General features: G+C 39.2%; 1 protein-coding gene across 1 annotated transcript in view; it reads left to right on the forward strand.

Moving 5' to 3' along the window:
* Positions 1-62: 62 nt before the first annotated feature.
* The window catches only part of Smp_004200.1 (hypothetical protein), a gene marked incomplete at its 3' end in the record, with an annotated part of 28,050 nt that continues 10,591 nt past the window's right edge, over positions 63-17,521 (forward strand). The window contains exons 1-6 of the mRNA XM_018795978.1: positions 63-98; positions 1,157-1,505; positions 1,553-1,625; positions 11,315-11,645; positions 11,696-11,756; positions 11,812-11,905. Of these exons, the coding sequence (XP_018650236.1) occupies positions 11,541-11,645; positions 11,696-11,756; positions 11,812-11,905 (260 nt within the window). The 5' untranslated portion in view covers positions 63-98; positions 1,157-1,505; positions 1,553-1,625; positions 11,315-11,540. The remainder of the gene's footprint in view (positions 99-1,156; positions 1,506-1,552; positions 1,626-11,314; positions 11,646-11,695; positions 11,757-11,811; positions 11,906-17,521) is intronic.

Below are 17,521 nucleotides of genomic sequence, written 5' to 3' on the forward strand. Positions count from 1 at the left end.
GCATTCAATAAGTCAGAGTCTTTTAATTTAAGGTTTTGTTTTAAAAATTAGAAAAATACCCGAAACTTCAAATGCTTACGTTACTTCGTAACAAAACGGTAAGTCGGTTTCTGGTATATCAAATCTCATTGCTGGATCTTCTTACTTAGGTATTTATTTCGCTTATAGAATTTTATTCATGATGGTATCACATTTGTTGACAATGTAAACTGTATCTATTGGTTATAAAATTAGTTTGTTCAAATTACATTGAGACAATGGTTGTTTATGTTATTCAACAAGTTGGAGTTCAGTACTCCAATTTTCCATAGACATTTGGGCATACAGTAACCCATTCCAATCATCTTTCTTGCTTTGGTTGTAATGAAAGTACCTCATCAGGTCAAGCAGGATTATATAGATTGAAATATTTCTGTGTTTCTCCTAGAAACTAAAATTGCACTCTGACTCCACTTTCTAGTTAAGTAGCTTCAATATTTGTAAAACGTAACCGTCAAGTATGTGTCCGTAGTTGTTGCCCTTATAACTCTCATAACTAATGCGATAAAAATAAATTTGGCCTTGGGTTTGTTAGTACTGCCTAAGTTATTTTGAGTTATATGCCGAATTCACAATTTTTTAATCGTTTTTGCGTAACGATGGTCGTCAGTCATTCGTAACCAACATGAAACCTTTGATAAATCTGCATTATCTCAAGTTATCAGAACTTGACATCATAGTGAAATGGATTCGATTATGTTAGATAGTAGCGGTATCGCTGATGGTGAAAGGCCTTATATGACTTACTAACTACAAGTCTTTGTTATCTGAAGATCGTACGATCGTTCGAAAATAAGATAACCTACCTTAGGAGTATGGTTCTACAGGTGAATAATATCTCTACAAACGTTAACGTCAGTATTGTGCAAGCAAGTTTCATATGCAGTAAAAGATAGATAAGAAAGGAAAGAATCGTCTATCTAATGATCTTTAATGATCCTTACAGGATTTTCAAATGATAGTTTTTTATGGTCATGTTAGACCATATAACTCCGAAAATACAACACTTTACAAGCACTCGTGTTTGTTTTCGGCTTATTCACAATCACAGCTAGAATGAAATTGAAAGTTTATTAGATACACCATGACGAGTAGCTACATTTGTGTTCTCTTGCAGAATTGGTAACCTGAATACGTGCACAAGTTCCTGACAGAAAAGCGAATACTGTGATTGTAATGGTAGTCTCCCCCAACACCAGTTGGATCTACTCACGTGTCAGCATTATATCCCACTGCGACAAACAATAACTCTAAGTACTTAGTATATCTCAGGTATCTTTCCCGTTTATTGCCCTTCTTGGGTTTAATCGTGCTTCAAGGTTCTCCAGCCAGTTTCCCCACTACCTGTCAAAGGTGTTCCCATGATGTACCATCCCAGTAAAATGTATTCGTGTATTATAATTGAGTGACAATAAAGGTGTAGTCATTCGATAAGTTCTCTCCAAGTTTTATGGTTTCAAACTTGAGTAAGTGGTCATAATAAAGAAACATGTACAAAATAAATGTTTATTAGTATAGACGACACTGCTTCTCAGTATACTGGTCTATTTTAGACAAGGAGGTATATTGTCTACCTACAAGTATGTGTAAGTTGGCAAACGTCTAGCTCATATCCTCTATTCATACCTTTATTTCGTCATCAAAAGGTGCATCAGGTTTGATGCAACTTCAAACTAAAATCGGTCAGTATAACTATTTCATTTTTTACTTAGTATAGATATTAGAGGGAATAATCTTTAACATATCTTACATTTGACAGACGAAAACACGTCGTACAATCTTAATCTTTATAACCAATGGAAAGGTCAATCTATAATGTTTACTCTTATCGCGTACTTTGACATCCCATTGCCGTTTCCTCTTTGTTATCGCGTTCGGGCGATAGCAACCTAAGCTCACGTTGAATTTTTTGGAAGTTTGATGTCATTCTTTGCGTCACTGTTTTGGAACTTTGTTCACTTTTTGATATGGCAAGGTTCATGGATTAGTCAGTCAGTCAGTCACAGCTTAGAACTTCGTACGTACGTACGTCAGTTCGAGCTGCCATACCACATTAGCACAGAGATGAAGTCGATTCAAATCCCATAGTGGTAGAAGTAGTAAGAGTGTAAGCATTATGTGAAAGATTAGGGTTTGAAGATGTTATTGAAGGAGTATAATACAGTGAGACAAATTTGAAAAGAGAAAAAGGACAGGGACATGAGGAATTTAGAGAATCAGAATTTGGTAGAACACAAAGAGTGGATGCACCTTCGCCATTGCAAACGATTTTAAGTCATGTCATTCAAGGTCTCTAACCATCGGTTGCTATCATCTCGCGAATCCCAACCAGGTAGTCTACACCTACCAACATGGCTCAGTCCACTTGTCAGTGACTTCATGGATTTGTGCCACGTTTTGGTCTGGCCGCCCCTAGCTTTCTTCCAACCTACTCCTACACCATAAAACATTGTACGTCGGGGCAGTCGGTGGTTGGGCATACGTAACACGTGTCCCAGCCATCTCAACTGATAAAGTTTCACTAATTCATCAATCGATTTGCCATCATTACCTAGTACCCGCTTCCTAACAACTGTATTACTTACCCGGTGGTCCCAGGATATACGAGCAATGCTTCGAAGACACCTATGATCGAATAATAATAGCCTACGAATATCCTCTACTCTTATTGGCCATGTTTCACTGCCATAAAGTAGGACGGAACGAACTGCTGCACAGTAAACCCGTCCTTTGGTTGCTAGACGGATATCTCGCCTACGCCATAAATGACTCAAGTTAGCGAAAGCTAGACGAGCCTTCTGTATCCGTGTTGAGATTTCGTCACACACCAGATCACAAGGGCTGATGAGACTCCCAAGATAAGTGAAGCTATCAACACGCTCAACTACTTAACTCCCTATCATTAGTTCAGGTGTCGATGCAACCCAATCCTGAAGTAACATTTTGCACTTCGAGGGAGAGAATCGCATCCCGAACATGCCTGCATAGTTGCTTATAGTGGTTAGAAGACTCTGCATTTTGTCAGCGTCTTCACCAAATAAAACTATGTCATCGGCGTATTCTAAGTCGGCAAGTGAGCCTCCTGGTAAAAATTCAACTCCTGGAGGTTTAGCTGATGAAAGTGTTATCTCTAAAAGTATGTCAACGACAAAGTTAAACAAGAATGGCGAGAGTGGACAGCTCTGACGAACACCACTTGAGGTAACCAATTCTGATGACAGTTCGCCATAGGCTCTAACTCGACCAGTTGTGTTCGAGTAGAGAGCCTTTATGAGGTTAATGTACTTCTCTGGTACTCCTTTCAGTGACAAACACTGCCATAGAACCTCTCGATCAACTGAGTCAAATACCGCCTTAAGGTCAAGAAATACTACGATTGTTGGACGTCTGAATGTGTGTCTATGTTCTAGGACCTGATCTATGCAACCACGTCCAGGTCAGAAACCAGCCTGGTTTTCTCTAGTCTGCTCTTCACGAGCTTTGGTTAGGCGTCCAAGTATTATTGAAGCTAATATTTTAGTCACTATATTAATTAAACTGATCCCTCTGTGATTGTCACAAGAGGACTTTTGTCCTTTCTTATAGACAGGCACAATCAGTGAGTGGGACCAGTCAGATGGAATTACGTCCAGTTCCCAGATTCTACCTAAGACCTCAGTCAGTCTCGTTGCTAGTACTGGACCACCATCCTTAAAAATCTCAGGGGTAAACCTGTCAGGTCCTGCTGCTCTCCCTCGCTTCAGGTTTCCTATGGCTTTTTCAACCTCGTAGAGAGCTGGAGGACTTATATCAATTTGCCATTCAGGTCGACTGGGGATCGTGGGTAACTGAAGTGTGGCTGAAGGCCAGTTGAACTGATCCCTAAAGTGTTCTGCCCATCGATCCAATCTCCTGGATTGAGAATGAATGATATGCCCATCTTTGTCTGAGATAGTTTCGCTAATAGTTGGGTTCCTAATGCCGGTTTCTTTAATAAGTCTGAATAGCTGTCTGCTGTTACCTATTGCCGCTGCCTTTTCCATCTCTCTTGCTTTCGCTACCCACCACTGTTCACGATCATTGCGTAGGCTTCTTATTAGCCTGCGCTTAAGCTGACTTCGCTCTTTGTTATGTTCAGAGCCAGGTGGGATGAGTTTTCGAGCATCTATCAGTGCGGTAGATGCTGCCGAGACCCATTGTTTCTCCCTAACCTTATGGTTTACCTTACTAGCGGATATCACTGCTGTTTCCACAGCTTTTCGGATGTCATTCCACGCTGGCTCAGGGTGGGCACAACTTACATGTCTGCCTAACTGTTTTTCTAGTTGTTCCTGAAATATATTCTTAGCTTGCCTATCATTAAGTAGAACCCTTAGAGGCTTCCCTGCAGTGTCTTTTCTACGTCCAGTAAGACGCAGACAGATACGTGCTCGCGCTAGAGCATGATCTGAGTCTAAACATGTGCTCCAGAATGAGCGACAGTCTTCTACCCAGCCCTTCCATCGGTGGCTGATAGCGATGTGATCTAATTGGGTCAAACGTTGGGATGAATTCGGGGGTCGCCATGTCAAAAGATGCTTTTCCTTATGCTGAAAGTTAGTATTCGCAAGAAATAGGTGGTTATCTGAGCACAGCTGCTATAGACGGTCGCCTTTATCTGTTCTTTTCGCCATGACGCCATAAGATCCACCCAGGTGTCTTTCCCTTTCACTCAGTTTACCTACTTGAGCATTAAAGTCACCAGCCACTATTACTACATCAGAACGCCTAGCTTTTCGGAGGTCAGAAAGTTTTCTGTAGAACTCATCTTTTATATCGTCTGAGCTGCAGTCAGTGGGAGAGTAGGCAGAGACGACGAAGAGGCAACGACGAGTTTCTCTATCTTTCTGAGTCCCTATTGATCCGTTTAGTCGGACAGCGCATAGACGACTGTCTACTGGGATCCAGTCCAGAAGAGCTAGTTCTGCCCTTGGACTTGATGCTATACCTACGCCAGTGAGTCCACGGGAAGCAGCATCAGGACTTCTAGATACACGAAGCGTGAATCGAGTTGGTTCTTTATTATGACATGGTAAGGTCAAATGAATGACGCTACACAAATCTTGTATGCGCGTTTCGGAGACGCAGCACACATCGATGGTGCGAGATTCTAAAGTCCTAGCTTGGGAGGCCTGTTGTCCTATTTGGCACAATGTTCGGACGTTAAAAGTTCCTACATGTAGTTTAGAGCGTGGTTTCAGGAGACCAGGAATAACGTTCCGTGTACTTGAATCGTTTGCCCTAGCGGTGCGAGGTGATAAAAGGACGTGGGAAGGGTTAGTCGTGGAGATAAGAGAGTTATTAGGAGGTTTAGGAAGAATTTGAATGTAACCAACTTGGTCTCGTATGCTGTTACGGGTTCAAGGGCTGATGTCACTTCCCGGCTGCCCACACCGTGGAAGGGTATTTCTTGAGGGACCTGAAAAAGAAGTTGGATTAGTGTTGGTCTTAACGACCTGGAAGCGTGACCGCAGTGCCCAAGGGACAACTGCTTGAGGCCGGTCACGCACGGCCTTTTTGTGGGGGATTTTTGACGTGTTAGCTCCGTTCTTCAAAGGACCTTACCGCCGGAGACGGAAATCCGTGGGATAAGGCGAGGTGTGCAATTTTAGGGTTGACCTTTTCTAACACCACCCCTCCTTGTGGGAAGGCAGCATCGCTGTCATGCTGGTTGTCTGAAGGAAACACCTTACTGCCGTCACACCTCTGTACAGTCGGCAGTACGACTTCGCCTTCGGACCAGGGGATTGCTGCTTTTAGTCTTACCGCTCTTCAACCGACCTGTCTGGCATGGTAGGACCTTAAGGAACGATTGTCCCAGCCAGCATAGCTCGGTTGGTTCATCACGATAGGCAAGCCCGACCACCACGTCAAGGTAGCAGCAACGATCGGGTGTTCATGGATCAGAGGATATATCAAGCCGCCCAGTCATGTATTCGTAAGTACCGTTCTAGGGAGTTGTGGTATAAATACAGATGTACATCAATCCAGTTATAATCCAATGACTACTTATCAGAAAATACCGTACTTATTTCTTCTGACTAGTCACATGGTCATCAGATAATTTTTGTCTACAAAGCCGAAGGATTGTGATACACAGAATATGTCTATGACACTAGATATAGTGCTTTAGAATGACTTATATATCGAAAACCAACCATTATTATCGAAAAATCGGAGACATGAATGCGTGTTCGTTGACAGCAGTTACATTGAATATTAATAGCTTCCACTGATACAATGGTCCTCAGACAGAGAGCCGTCGAATATCATCAGCTTCTAGAGATCAACTCAACTAATCCCATTACGTTTTAATCTTCGGACTTACAGCCACACTGAGTGATGCATCATTTGTTTAATTCTTAATGCGAAAGAAGCTATTGATTTGTCCCCAGTATTTTTAAAATATGATGGTCTGAGATTACTGGTTAAATGAACTGAGTTACTATCTCGTATATATAAGTCAGAGGTAAGTCTATCGATTCCAATCAGTTCGGCATATGGAAAGAGGTGGTTGCCATAATGATTAGTCTGATTTGCATCTTTTTGAAGTCCTACCATTCAGTCATTTGACCACAAATCGTTTTTAGAGACATATCATAGAAAACATGACCTACTTTAGCCTCTGTCAATTTACTACACATGGGCAGTTGATTCTTCACTCAGTACTTTAACCAAATTTAGCATGATATATGTTATATATGCTTAACCACCATCTACCTCATCTAGTGATACTGCCTAATGTAGGAGTAGGTTGGGAAAAAGCTTGGGGGAACAAACCAATACGTGACATCAGTCCATGATGTCACTAACTGTCCATCTGAGGGATGTTGGTAGATTTGGAATACCTGGTTGGGATCAACACGATAACCTTGGTCAGTGGTTAATAATTCTAGATAATATGACTTAGAATCGTTCGCAGAGGCAGAGGTGCATTCCTTCTTTGTCTTCATCTCGATCTTGAGTTCCAGCACCCCTTGATACATAATTTTCCACTGTCTTTCCAGATCATATTCCCACAATCTAGTCTTTATTTTTATGATTACTACTACAGTACTTTCATTTTGTTATGCCAGTCATGTGTGGTGATTTGGGCCAAAGTACATCTGTGCCACGTCATGTTGATAATGTCTGTCTGTCTGTCTGTTTTGTCCTGTATAAATACTGAACATACTCAGCAAAAGTTCAGTATTATTCTCCATGTTTGCTAGAATGCAATGAGAAGAATTCCTGATGTCTCTAGATCGACACACTTAATTATCGAATGTCCTTTTAAAGACATTTGATAAAATGAGTTTTCTCAGGCTCCTCCTGTGTATTTATTTATTTAAACACATACATATTGGTACAAAGGGGCACCAGATACATATGCGCTACACAAAACAATGAGAATGGGAAGAGAAAGGGGGAAGATGCGTATATATAAAAGGAAAAAAGGATGAATAAAAGAGAAGAGTAATAATAAAGGAACTGAAATGTACAACCAGAAGAACTCTCTCAGTTAAGAAAGTTATAACCACTCTTCATGAAGAAAGTAAAAGATGATTACAGCAGGCTCGCCACTGGCTTCTATTCTGAGCCATATCTGAAAATGTCTCTAGCCACTGTGTTGCATCATCTCTCGGACCCCATCCAGGGAGTCGTGAAGGACCAACAGAAGCTAACTCTTTGCAGCTTCCTTTCATACCACGACACCATGTCATACACTGACCTCCTCTCCACTTTTTCCAACCAGTCCCAGAGTCGGCAAATAATGCACGACGTGGGATTCTCTGGGACGACATTCGTAGAACATGTCCAAGCCACCGAAGTCGGTGTTTCAAGATGGTGACACCAATTGAATTATCGTCTCTGCGCCCGGACACTCGATACCTAACCTCTGTATTACTGCTCTCACCGACGCGTTGAAGATCCGACCTTTTACAGCCAGACTAACATCACGAAGGCGCCAAAGATGGCCCAGATTGGCATAAGCCGCTCTGGCTTTCACTATACGTGCATCGATCTCATCACTCACGCCACCACCAGCACTTATGTAGCTACCTAGATACACGAACTTCTCAACTAATTCAATCTGCTCACCATCCAGGGTGAGTACAGGATGAGAATCCTGCCAGTCTTGTAGGAGTAATTTGCACTTGGAGAGTGCAAAGCAGATACCGTACCTGCGGACACTGATTGCCAACTGATTAAGTGCGGATTGCGTGCCTTGGGCATTATCGCACAGTAAGACAATATCATCCGCATACTCAAGGTCGAGAAGTATTTCTCCAGGCAACATATCCACACCGCAATTATTTACATCCATCAGAGTTGTTTCCAGAATGTCATCGATGGCAAAGTTGAAGAGGAATGGTGAGATTGGGCAACCCTGCCTAACCCCACTGCTTGAATGGAACAAGGGAGAAAGGTGATTGTATGCCCTCACTTTGCCTGAGGTGTTAGTGTACAGGGCCTTTAAGATGTTAATGAACTTCTCAGGCACACCCTTCTTCAATAGACAATCCCAGAGAACAGTCCTGTCCAACGAATCGAAGGCAGCCCTGATATCAAGAAACACTACGATTGTTGGCCTGTGATAAGTATGACGGTGTTCTAACATTTGGCGGAGGGTGAAGATGTGATCAATGCATCCTCGACCAGAACGAAAACCAGCCTGCTCCTCGCGAGTCAATCGTTCTCGGGTTTTAAACAACCTACGAAGAATGACAGAAGCCAATAGTTTGGACGCAATCGGAAGTAGACTTATCCCCCGATAGTTATTGCAGGAACGACGTGAACCTTTTTTAAAGATAGGGACGACTATTGACTCATTCCATGATGTTGGAACACTTTCTAGCTCCCAAACCTTTGTAAACAACTTAATCGATTCCTTAGTCAGAAAGTCACCACCATCTTTAAAAAGAGCCTGAAGTTAGTCATCTGGGCCAGGTGATTTGTAGCGCTTCAAGAGTTGGAGTTCCTTGAGGACTTCCGCCTCGTTTGGTGGATCAGTCGTCACCAGCCATGTGTGCAGAACAAACTGGTCGATGTTGCCGGAGCAGCAGGCCAGTTGAATTGCCCTTCGAAGAATTCTGCCCATCGTCCAAGACGTCGAGAGATGTTAGTGATTGGCATCCCATCATCCTCGTAGATTGTTTCACTCACACCAGACTTCTTGCTGCCAGTGGCTCGGATGAGTTGGAAGAGCTTCCGGCAGTTACCAGATGCAGCTGTTGCTTCCATCTCATTAGCACGCTCCGACCACCAGGCTTCTCGGTCCTTACGCAAGCTTTGCTCAATTTCACTACGTAACAGCCTTCGTTTGTGGTCATACTCACAGTCACCCGGAGTAGACCGATGGGTTTCGATCAGTTGTAAGGAGCCAGAAGAAACCCAGTGCTTATAAGCGAGACTTTTCGCGAAGCCGCAAGCGACTTTACTCGCCATTTTCATGGCGTCATGCAGTTGCAACCAATGCTCATCTATACTTTTCGGTGGGATGGTAGCTAGCCTAGAAGCTGGCTCGGTTCGATACTTACTTGCAACAAATTTACTAGCATCAATCCTTTGATGACGATCAATTCGTTGGCCACTGAAAAGTAAGGTAAGATTGGCGCAGACCAGGGCATGATCAGACTCCAGATAGGTACTCAAAAAGGAGCGGCAATCTTGTACACAACCACACTAGCGGTAGCTGATCGTGATGTGATCAGTCTGAGTCCAGGCTTGAGATGCAGAGGGAGGACGCCAGGTGGCACATCGGCGGTGACTGTGCCGGAAGTTGGTGCTAGCCAGAAACAGGTTGTGGTCTGTGCACAGTTTTAGTAGACGGTCCCCGTTATCTGTCCTGCGACCAACAAGTCCCCGTCGGCCACCTAGACGACTCTCTTCTGTGCCTAGACGCTCGACATGTGCATTCAAGTCTCCAGCTAATACTACAATATCTGTCGAACGCGCTTTTTGGAGAAGAACAGTTAACTGGTGGTGGAACTCATCCTTGATTGCATCCGGGCTGCAATCTATCTGGGCATAGGCAGAAATGACGAAAAGATATCGTTTCTCACGCCGATTTCTTCCTCCTTTGATGGAACTTTCTAATCTAACAGCACATAACCGACTGTTAATGGGGATCCAATCGATTAGTGCTGCCTCAGCTCTAGCGCTTAGTGCAACACCAACGCCAGCAAGACCAGACGAGGATGCCACAGGGTCCCTGGATAAGCGCATGTGAAACAAGCTTTTCGAAGCGACAGATGGAGAGTGAATTTGAAGTACTTCACTAGAGTCTTGAATACGGGTCTCGGATAGATAACAGACGTCAACATTAAGACTTTCTAAAGACATAGCCAGCCCAATCTGTTGTCTTATCTGCATTAGTGTGCAAACGTTGAAGGAAGCCAGCTTGAACGGCGTACGTGATTTCAGAAAGACTGGTTCAATATTCGTAATCGGTGGAAGCATTCACTTTCGACCAGACAGTGACTAGAGATCGTTTAGATAGAACAGAGTTTCCACCATGGGCGAGCTGCTGCATAAGTTGGAAAGTAAGGGTACACAGATTGGGAATAAAAGGGAGTGAATAAGCGACATGGTTAATAATAATAATAATAATAATAATAATGTAAATTGTCTGGCATATAGTAAGCGCGTAAATAGAATTGTCAGTAGAAATCATTTCATTTATTTGTGTGAGGGCTGTGATACTGCCCATGTGCCCAAACTGAAGCAGGTGGTTTTCTTAGGGGGCCACACCCGGAGCCTTTGACCTAAAGGTCTGATCCACAAGACAGTGGAGCATCGTGAGGAGATGCAGTCCCATGGTAGCCGTTGACCAACAGCAGGTTCATTCGCCATTCGTTCCATCAGGATACTGGAGCCCATGTGCACCATTGGTTTGGAATCAGGGTTTTCCAACTCCCCTAGGTGGACTTTCCGTGTCCACCGACCTGGTTAAAGCGCCGGACATTCACTTTTCGTCCTCTCACTTTCGTGAGCAACACCCCCGCCACGAGAAGGCAGTGGGTAGGACTTCCCTGGGAGAGGCTATATACGCGTGGCCATGTGAGAGCATTTCGAGAGGGAGAGCGGACTCTTCCCACTCTCGGCCGTACCAGGGCATTTTGGGGGCGAAGATCACATTGCTTTCTATGGTAATTATAAATTAATATTTCAATACAGATACCATGAAATTTCACACATACTGAACTGTTTTATTGTTATTTTATCGTTTCCTACTTTTATTTATTATTAATCCCTTTTTTATTTTTTTGTACAGAAAATCTTGTAGCGTTTATGTATATCAATAACCACAGCAGTCAAATTTATCCAAGTTTTGCATTCATATATTATCAACGAAATGCAACCTACCTGTTGATTGACATGTAGTTTCTTTCATTATAAATACTGAAACAGCATACGACTAGTTATTAGCTTCAGTTGATTATTTTCATCTCGTTAATTTTTACGATAAAACTTTGTTTTGAAAAAGATCTTCATTTTCAATGCTTCCTAATAAATCTGAGTCATTTGCACCATCTGTGGGAAATGAATTAACCAGAAATTTTAAAAATCTTGGTGAACCTGTGTACGTAAATGTATATCATTTGGTGAGTATTATATTTTACTTTTAAAATATCATATATATTCTTTCATATAGCATTGGCCTAATGGTTTGAAAATGGGTGCTTATCATACTGGAACTGTAGTATACGATAGAGGTAAGTAACAGTTTTATAGTGAAATTTTAAATGTTATTTTTATCTTTCCATTTAGAATTCGGTTTTGGTGGACATCCATTTGCAAGTAGCGGTATCTTCCAGACTACACCAATGGATATTGACAGTTTAGGTGAAGAAATTTCATTCAAGTAAGTCTTAGTTGAACTAAATGTTTTTTACTTTTCATCAAATATTATGTTAACATATAACGTTTTTCTATAATTGTGCAACAACAAATGCATCATTTAAATCAAAGTGACCATGTTACTAAGCAATAAGATAGAAAATTATATCATTAACAAAATCTTTAAAGACAAATGACGGAAATAGGGCAGTAGCAGAAGAGAGTTCATTTATCAATTTACATATCAATTGATCATGCATAAGTCCGGAAACAATCGGTCTGGTTGCCAATAAAGTCGATTTTAAGTGTTGTCTACTGATGTCTTCAGGCACTTAGTTTCACAACCTCTATAACCCCATCTAAGCAAGGTATGATTTGGGTTTAGTTATACGCCTCTGCCATTCCTAGGATCACTTATTTGCTAACAAAATACCCGGCCTTCATATCTGCTTTTAGTTCGAAATAAATAAGTTAACTCATCCGCCCTATACGTAGTCATGAGGGATACTCTTATTGTGATGGCTTATGATAATATTCGGTTCCTCAAACCAAATTAAGTACAACGGGGTTCGTATCTGGGATTTAGTGACTGAAAGTTTCATGCCTTAAATACTAAATAGAATGTATACTTGTGCTTTCTCTACCTTTTTGACCATACTTTTGAACCAAAAAAAGAAAAGAAAAGTGCGTACTACCAGGCCTATCAACTCTGAGCTATAATATATCCTAAACAAATATCTTTACGTTAGTTTTAATCTCGTCAATACTACATAAGTTTTCGTGATTGTTAAAGTGAGTCAACATTGAACAAATGTCTCAATAAAAATTCTAATGACCGTCTAAACTTTATAAATTGTTTGTATTAATTTAATTAATTCCATTTTTAGTGACAAAAGATTTCTTTAGATGAATCTTTTACTCCTCATTCTAAGCATGTGTTGTATTACTTTGTTCACACCTTCATAGTATATTGATACAAAATATAATGATTTGAATCGTTGTGTTACTATTCTCATATCTTTGAATTAATTCAATCCGTCAATTTATAACTATTTTGTATCTTCCAGTACTCAGTTGAAAGTGAATATCATATATGTTCAACGGGGCTAATTTAACCAAATGGTCATTCCTTTTGTTAATTCTTATACGTAAATTGCCATTCAAACCGTTTGATCAGTTTTCATTATTTTACCTAATCTATACTTTTCATTTTAAGTGTTTTTAAATCGTGGTCAGATGTTATGCGTAAGAATATAATATCACATTCTTCTAATCATTATTTTGACAGTTGTAGGCTTACTATTCGTATTATTCCCCGATCCTTTTTTAAATCTGTAGATCTTCTAAAAGATATAATGACTCATTCAATTGAATATTTTGTGTTATTGACAATTTCTAGTGAAGTCACGTTTTATTTATTTTCTCATTTTGTATTGTATGATTTCTTTTCAGCTTTTAACTGTCAATCCTATACCATTTACTTAGTTTCGTTATCATTGGGACTCACTTATTACAACACCTAGTTCAATTTTGTAGATGATCAAAATTATTGCTTATAAGATTATATGATATTAAAATAATCACTTTGTGTTAGATACAGCTCAAACACTTCAATGACCAGTTTTATAATCTTCATCCGTAGACAAGTTACACCGTGCTGTGTAAATATATGACTTGTAGACTTTCTGAAGTATATATTCTATACATGACTCGTTCAAATGTATGTCTATTCACTGTAGCACACATTTTGACACTCATCTTCATCAAGGCATGAGAATTTCAGGTGGAAATAATCAACTCATTTTTACCCTTGAAAACACAGTGTCTTAGTAATTAAAGTATTTAGGTTTCAACCAATAGGTTCAATCTTTGCTCTACCTCATTCTACTTGGACAGCCGAATAGTATCATCAATGTGGCTCAGAGTACATAAGTTTGTATTTTACAAGCAAGCTACATCAGTAATCGCACCCTTAAAAACTATTTAATTTTGACAGTTATAGATGATAACCATGTTTTAAATAAATAATGTATTTGTAATATCCCAATGATTAGAAAAATTAGATTTTCTGATGTTTCGTGACTCGATGTAAGCCACTTCAGAGAATAAATAAAATTTATTCTCTACCTAATGCTCAATTTATTTGAAATAATTAAGTCGAACCTTGGTAATGATACCGACAACTATGTTTGTTTACCAAAAATCTTTTTGATGATTGGACAATTATAATAATGATTAATCAGTCATTTGCTAAAATATCAAGTTATGCAGTGAATTACAGATGACAATTTAGAAATTTGATGATTCATGCCTTAAACCAAGGGTCGTTTGCACCGTGTTTGAAGAAAGTTAATTAGGGTATGTACTAGGGAAGAGGGATCAAATACCCACACCATTACTACTATACATAAGTTAGGCAAGAATACCTATCAACAGTTTTTCTGACTGGGGATAAACTCCATTGTTGTTTTCCATTTTGACCTTGCGCCTGGCAATCAATCAAAATGAGGTGAGAATTATTATTTACGCTATCGTAATTCACACACACCGATTAATTTTATTGGATAAATTATTCTAAAATATCTACAATAAGTGATTAAATAAACGAAAACGTGGCCCCAAATACTGACTGAGATACACTTACATTACTTGACAATGTGGAGTTCGTCCCGACTCATTTTTATTATTTTATTATTTGTATAATAATGTTGTATAGACGTAAATCACTCATTATTCAAACCTATGAAAACCAAACTAACATCTCACAAATGAATATTACACCAAATGATTCGTTTAATGACTCCAAAAATATCATTCCTTATAAAATGTTGTTTTATTTTTTTTCCGTTGATTCAGAGAAAGATTATATATGGGTCGGACGTATTTATCGAAAAAAGCTGTAGAACGTTTGCTTGCTAGTTTAGCTGATGAATTCCGTGGTGACGCTTACCATTTACTACATTTCAATTGTAATCATTTCACTTCACAGTTCGTTGATGTAAGTATTGTATTTTATGCTTCTACTAATTCTTATTCTATATAATTTATGTAATTTCCTTTCAAACATAATGACACATTATTACTATTGGATTATTTGACATTTTTATCAGAATGAATCTCTGTCCGGAAAAACTATCAACTATAACCAAAATCGCATTGAGTTCCTTAGATGTTATCGACTAAATTAAAAGGATATTTTTAGGTTCCATTCGTCAAAGACTGAAATCAGCTGGGGTACCACTGCACACTGGAAGATACTGAACAACAGTTTTTTTCCAATTATAAAACACCTCAAAACTATGCATTAAGAGTTCCTCCCGAGATCGTACTCAGGATCTTCAGGGTTCGCTACCAGCACGTTACCTTCAGATCACTGAGTTAGTGCACTTAATAAAAGTCTCATACTGAGATGAAATAGTTTTCCAAAACTCCCTGTCTCATTGATTGTTCAACTAACGTAAATCCATGAACAAATAAAAATGATCCTCACAAACTGTTATATCCTGAAGAGAATTATGAATGGTAACTTTCAGGACTATTTATGGACCAATACGATACGTATACTTCCTATTGTATAATTGTTAAGTAACTTAATTATCCATATTCATGTTCCTCTTATCATATGCTTCTTTTTGACCTATGGACTATTACTATACAATTTACGGTTCTTGAGTTATCCTCAGTCTATTAATTACTGCCTCTCACATTTACAGCCACATTTGACTGAATCTTGTACAAATATTATTTACTATTTTGTGGTACGATGTTGTTATAAACGTTAAGAGGATACTTGTTATAACGCTGGAGGTTTCTTGTTATAACAGTCCTTTCACTTCTTACACGTATGTGGGACGTTAATTTACCTTAGACGAATATCTACACTAGATTCCCACCCAGTGTCTGTTCTACAGGACTTCAACACAACTCAGATCAAGAACATGAGATTAGCCTGACTACAACGTCAATATATTTCCACACCAAAATCCGACACGAGGAACTGTCAATCAATAACAGTCCATCAATAAGTGTCCATAAATAATAAGGATAGGAGAATATAAAACACATATAACACCTGTCATCCTATCTAATGTCTGACTCATCAAGACAACCAATCATTGTCATCCTCGCCCACACATCAGATGTGGTCTGTGTGATTGGTATCTAAACCCAGTAGGTTTGGGAATAATGATTCATATTGCAGAGGCTGTTATTGCTGTTCTGGACTTAACTAAATGGTTGAGGCAGGAAGAAGATACCACTAAGTACTCTAGACTGCTCGTACGGGTTTCGTGTGTCACTGGTCCGTCATATATAAACTAGGGCACTCGGACACAAGTTATAACACAAACCTTTCAGCAATAAAAATAAATGAGTACTTGTTAATTCTCTTGGAAAATGATCACGAAAAATGTTAACCAACCTTACATTTCTAAATTTTGCTATCATGTTTTAATTGTAACGTTTTATCATGTTTATTGAGTCAAATTGGTTTGTAGTTTATAACAGTACATTGTTAGTTTCAATAAATAAACATATCTCTAGATGTTTGTATGTTCTAGAAGCATGTTTTTTTTATAAAACAATCAATTAACGGTTCCGAGATTAACCTTTCACGGGTTGACACACAGGTTTTAAATTCTCAGGTAAATAGATTAGATTAATTACTCATTATGTGGTAAATGCTATCACAATTATATGCGTACCTTCTCACACACTTATTTCTTAAAGATATAAATTTACCAAATCTGGATATACTTATCAAACTGGACATTAACGAAAGTAGCTTTTGTAGATCGAGAAGTGATGAGAAACTGTTTCATGTTTCTCGAAAAGATCGAAACCTTCAGGTTTCCTGGTGGAAAAGCTTATGCTTCAAACACTACGTCTGTCTTATTCAATTAATTGACATGTTGAAAACTTAGCTGAATGTGAAAAACAGTAATCGCTTTAAAAAAATTTAGTTTTTCGAAAGGGGAATATATTCTACGCTTGAAATGTTTTCTGAGTTTTAGGGGGCCATTAGTAATATGAAAGTTTACACATCTTTCATTCCCTACCTTGAAACATATTTTCGGATAATGTCAGCTTGTAATAATTAATTTCAAACTATTTATGAACAATCAGTAAACTGATTTATATTTCTATATAGGTTAAATGAAAATTTAAGATCTGTGATCAGAATAAATATGTGTCAGATAGGGTGAGAGAGATATGATCGTGCAATTACAATTCGATCAAGTGGAAGACTAAATTGTGTGAAAAATTAGTAAGACGTAATAAGGAAGGATCAATGCGAAATGAATGAACCATGTATAGGGAGGATTAATAATGATGTTTAACCGATAATAATAATAATAATAATAATAATAATAATAATAATAATAATGCAAAGAAATTTGTGAATAAAGATAAGGATATTCCCTTCCATGTGACTCGGACTGGCCCTGGTCACATCTCTAATTGACGTATGTGCATACTGTGCATAATGCCTCAATATACCTTACTTCCGATGCATCGAAAGAGGAGCAGGGGTTGGAGATATCTCTTCTGTACGTATAGTTCCGGTTTCTTCATCCTGATGGCTACTGCCTCACCCGTTTGAAGGACTCTAAACCTGACAAGCTTTGGCAAAAAATTACTA

This window comes from Schistosoma mansoni, chromosome 2 (genome assembly GCF_000237925.1).
Source record: "Schistosoma mansoni strain Puerto Rico chromosome 2, complete genome".
Classification (NCBI taxonomy): Eukaryota; Metazoa; Platyhelminthes; class Trematoda; order Strigeidida; family Schistosomatidae; genus Schistosoma; species Schistosoma mansoni.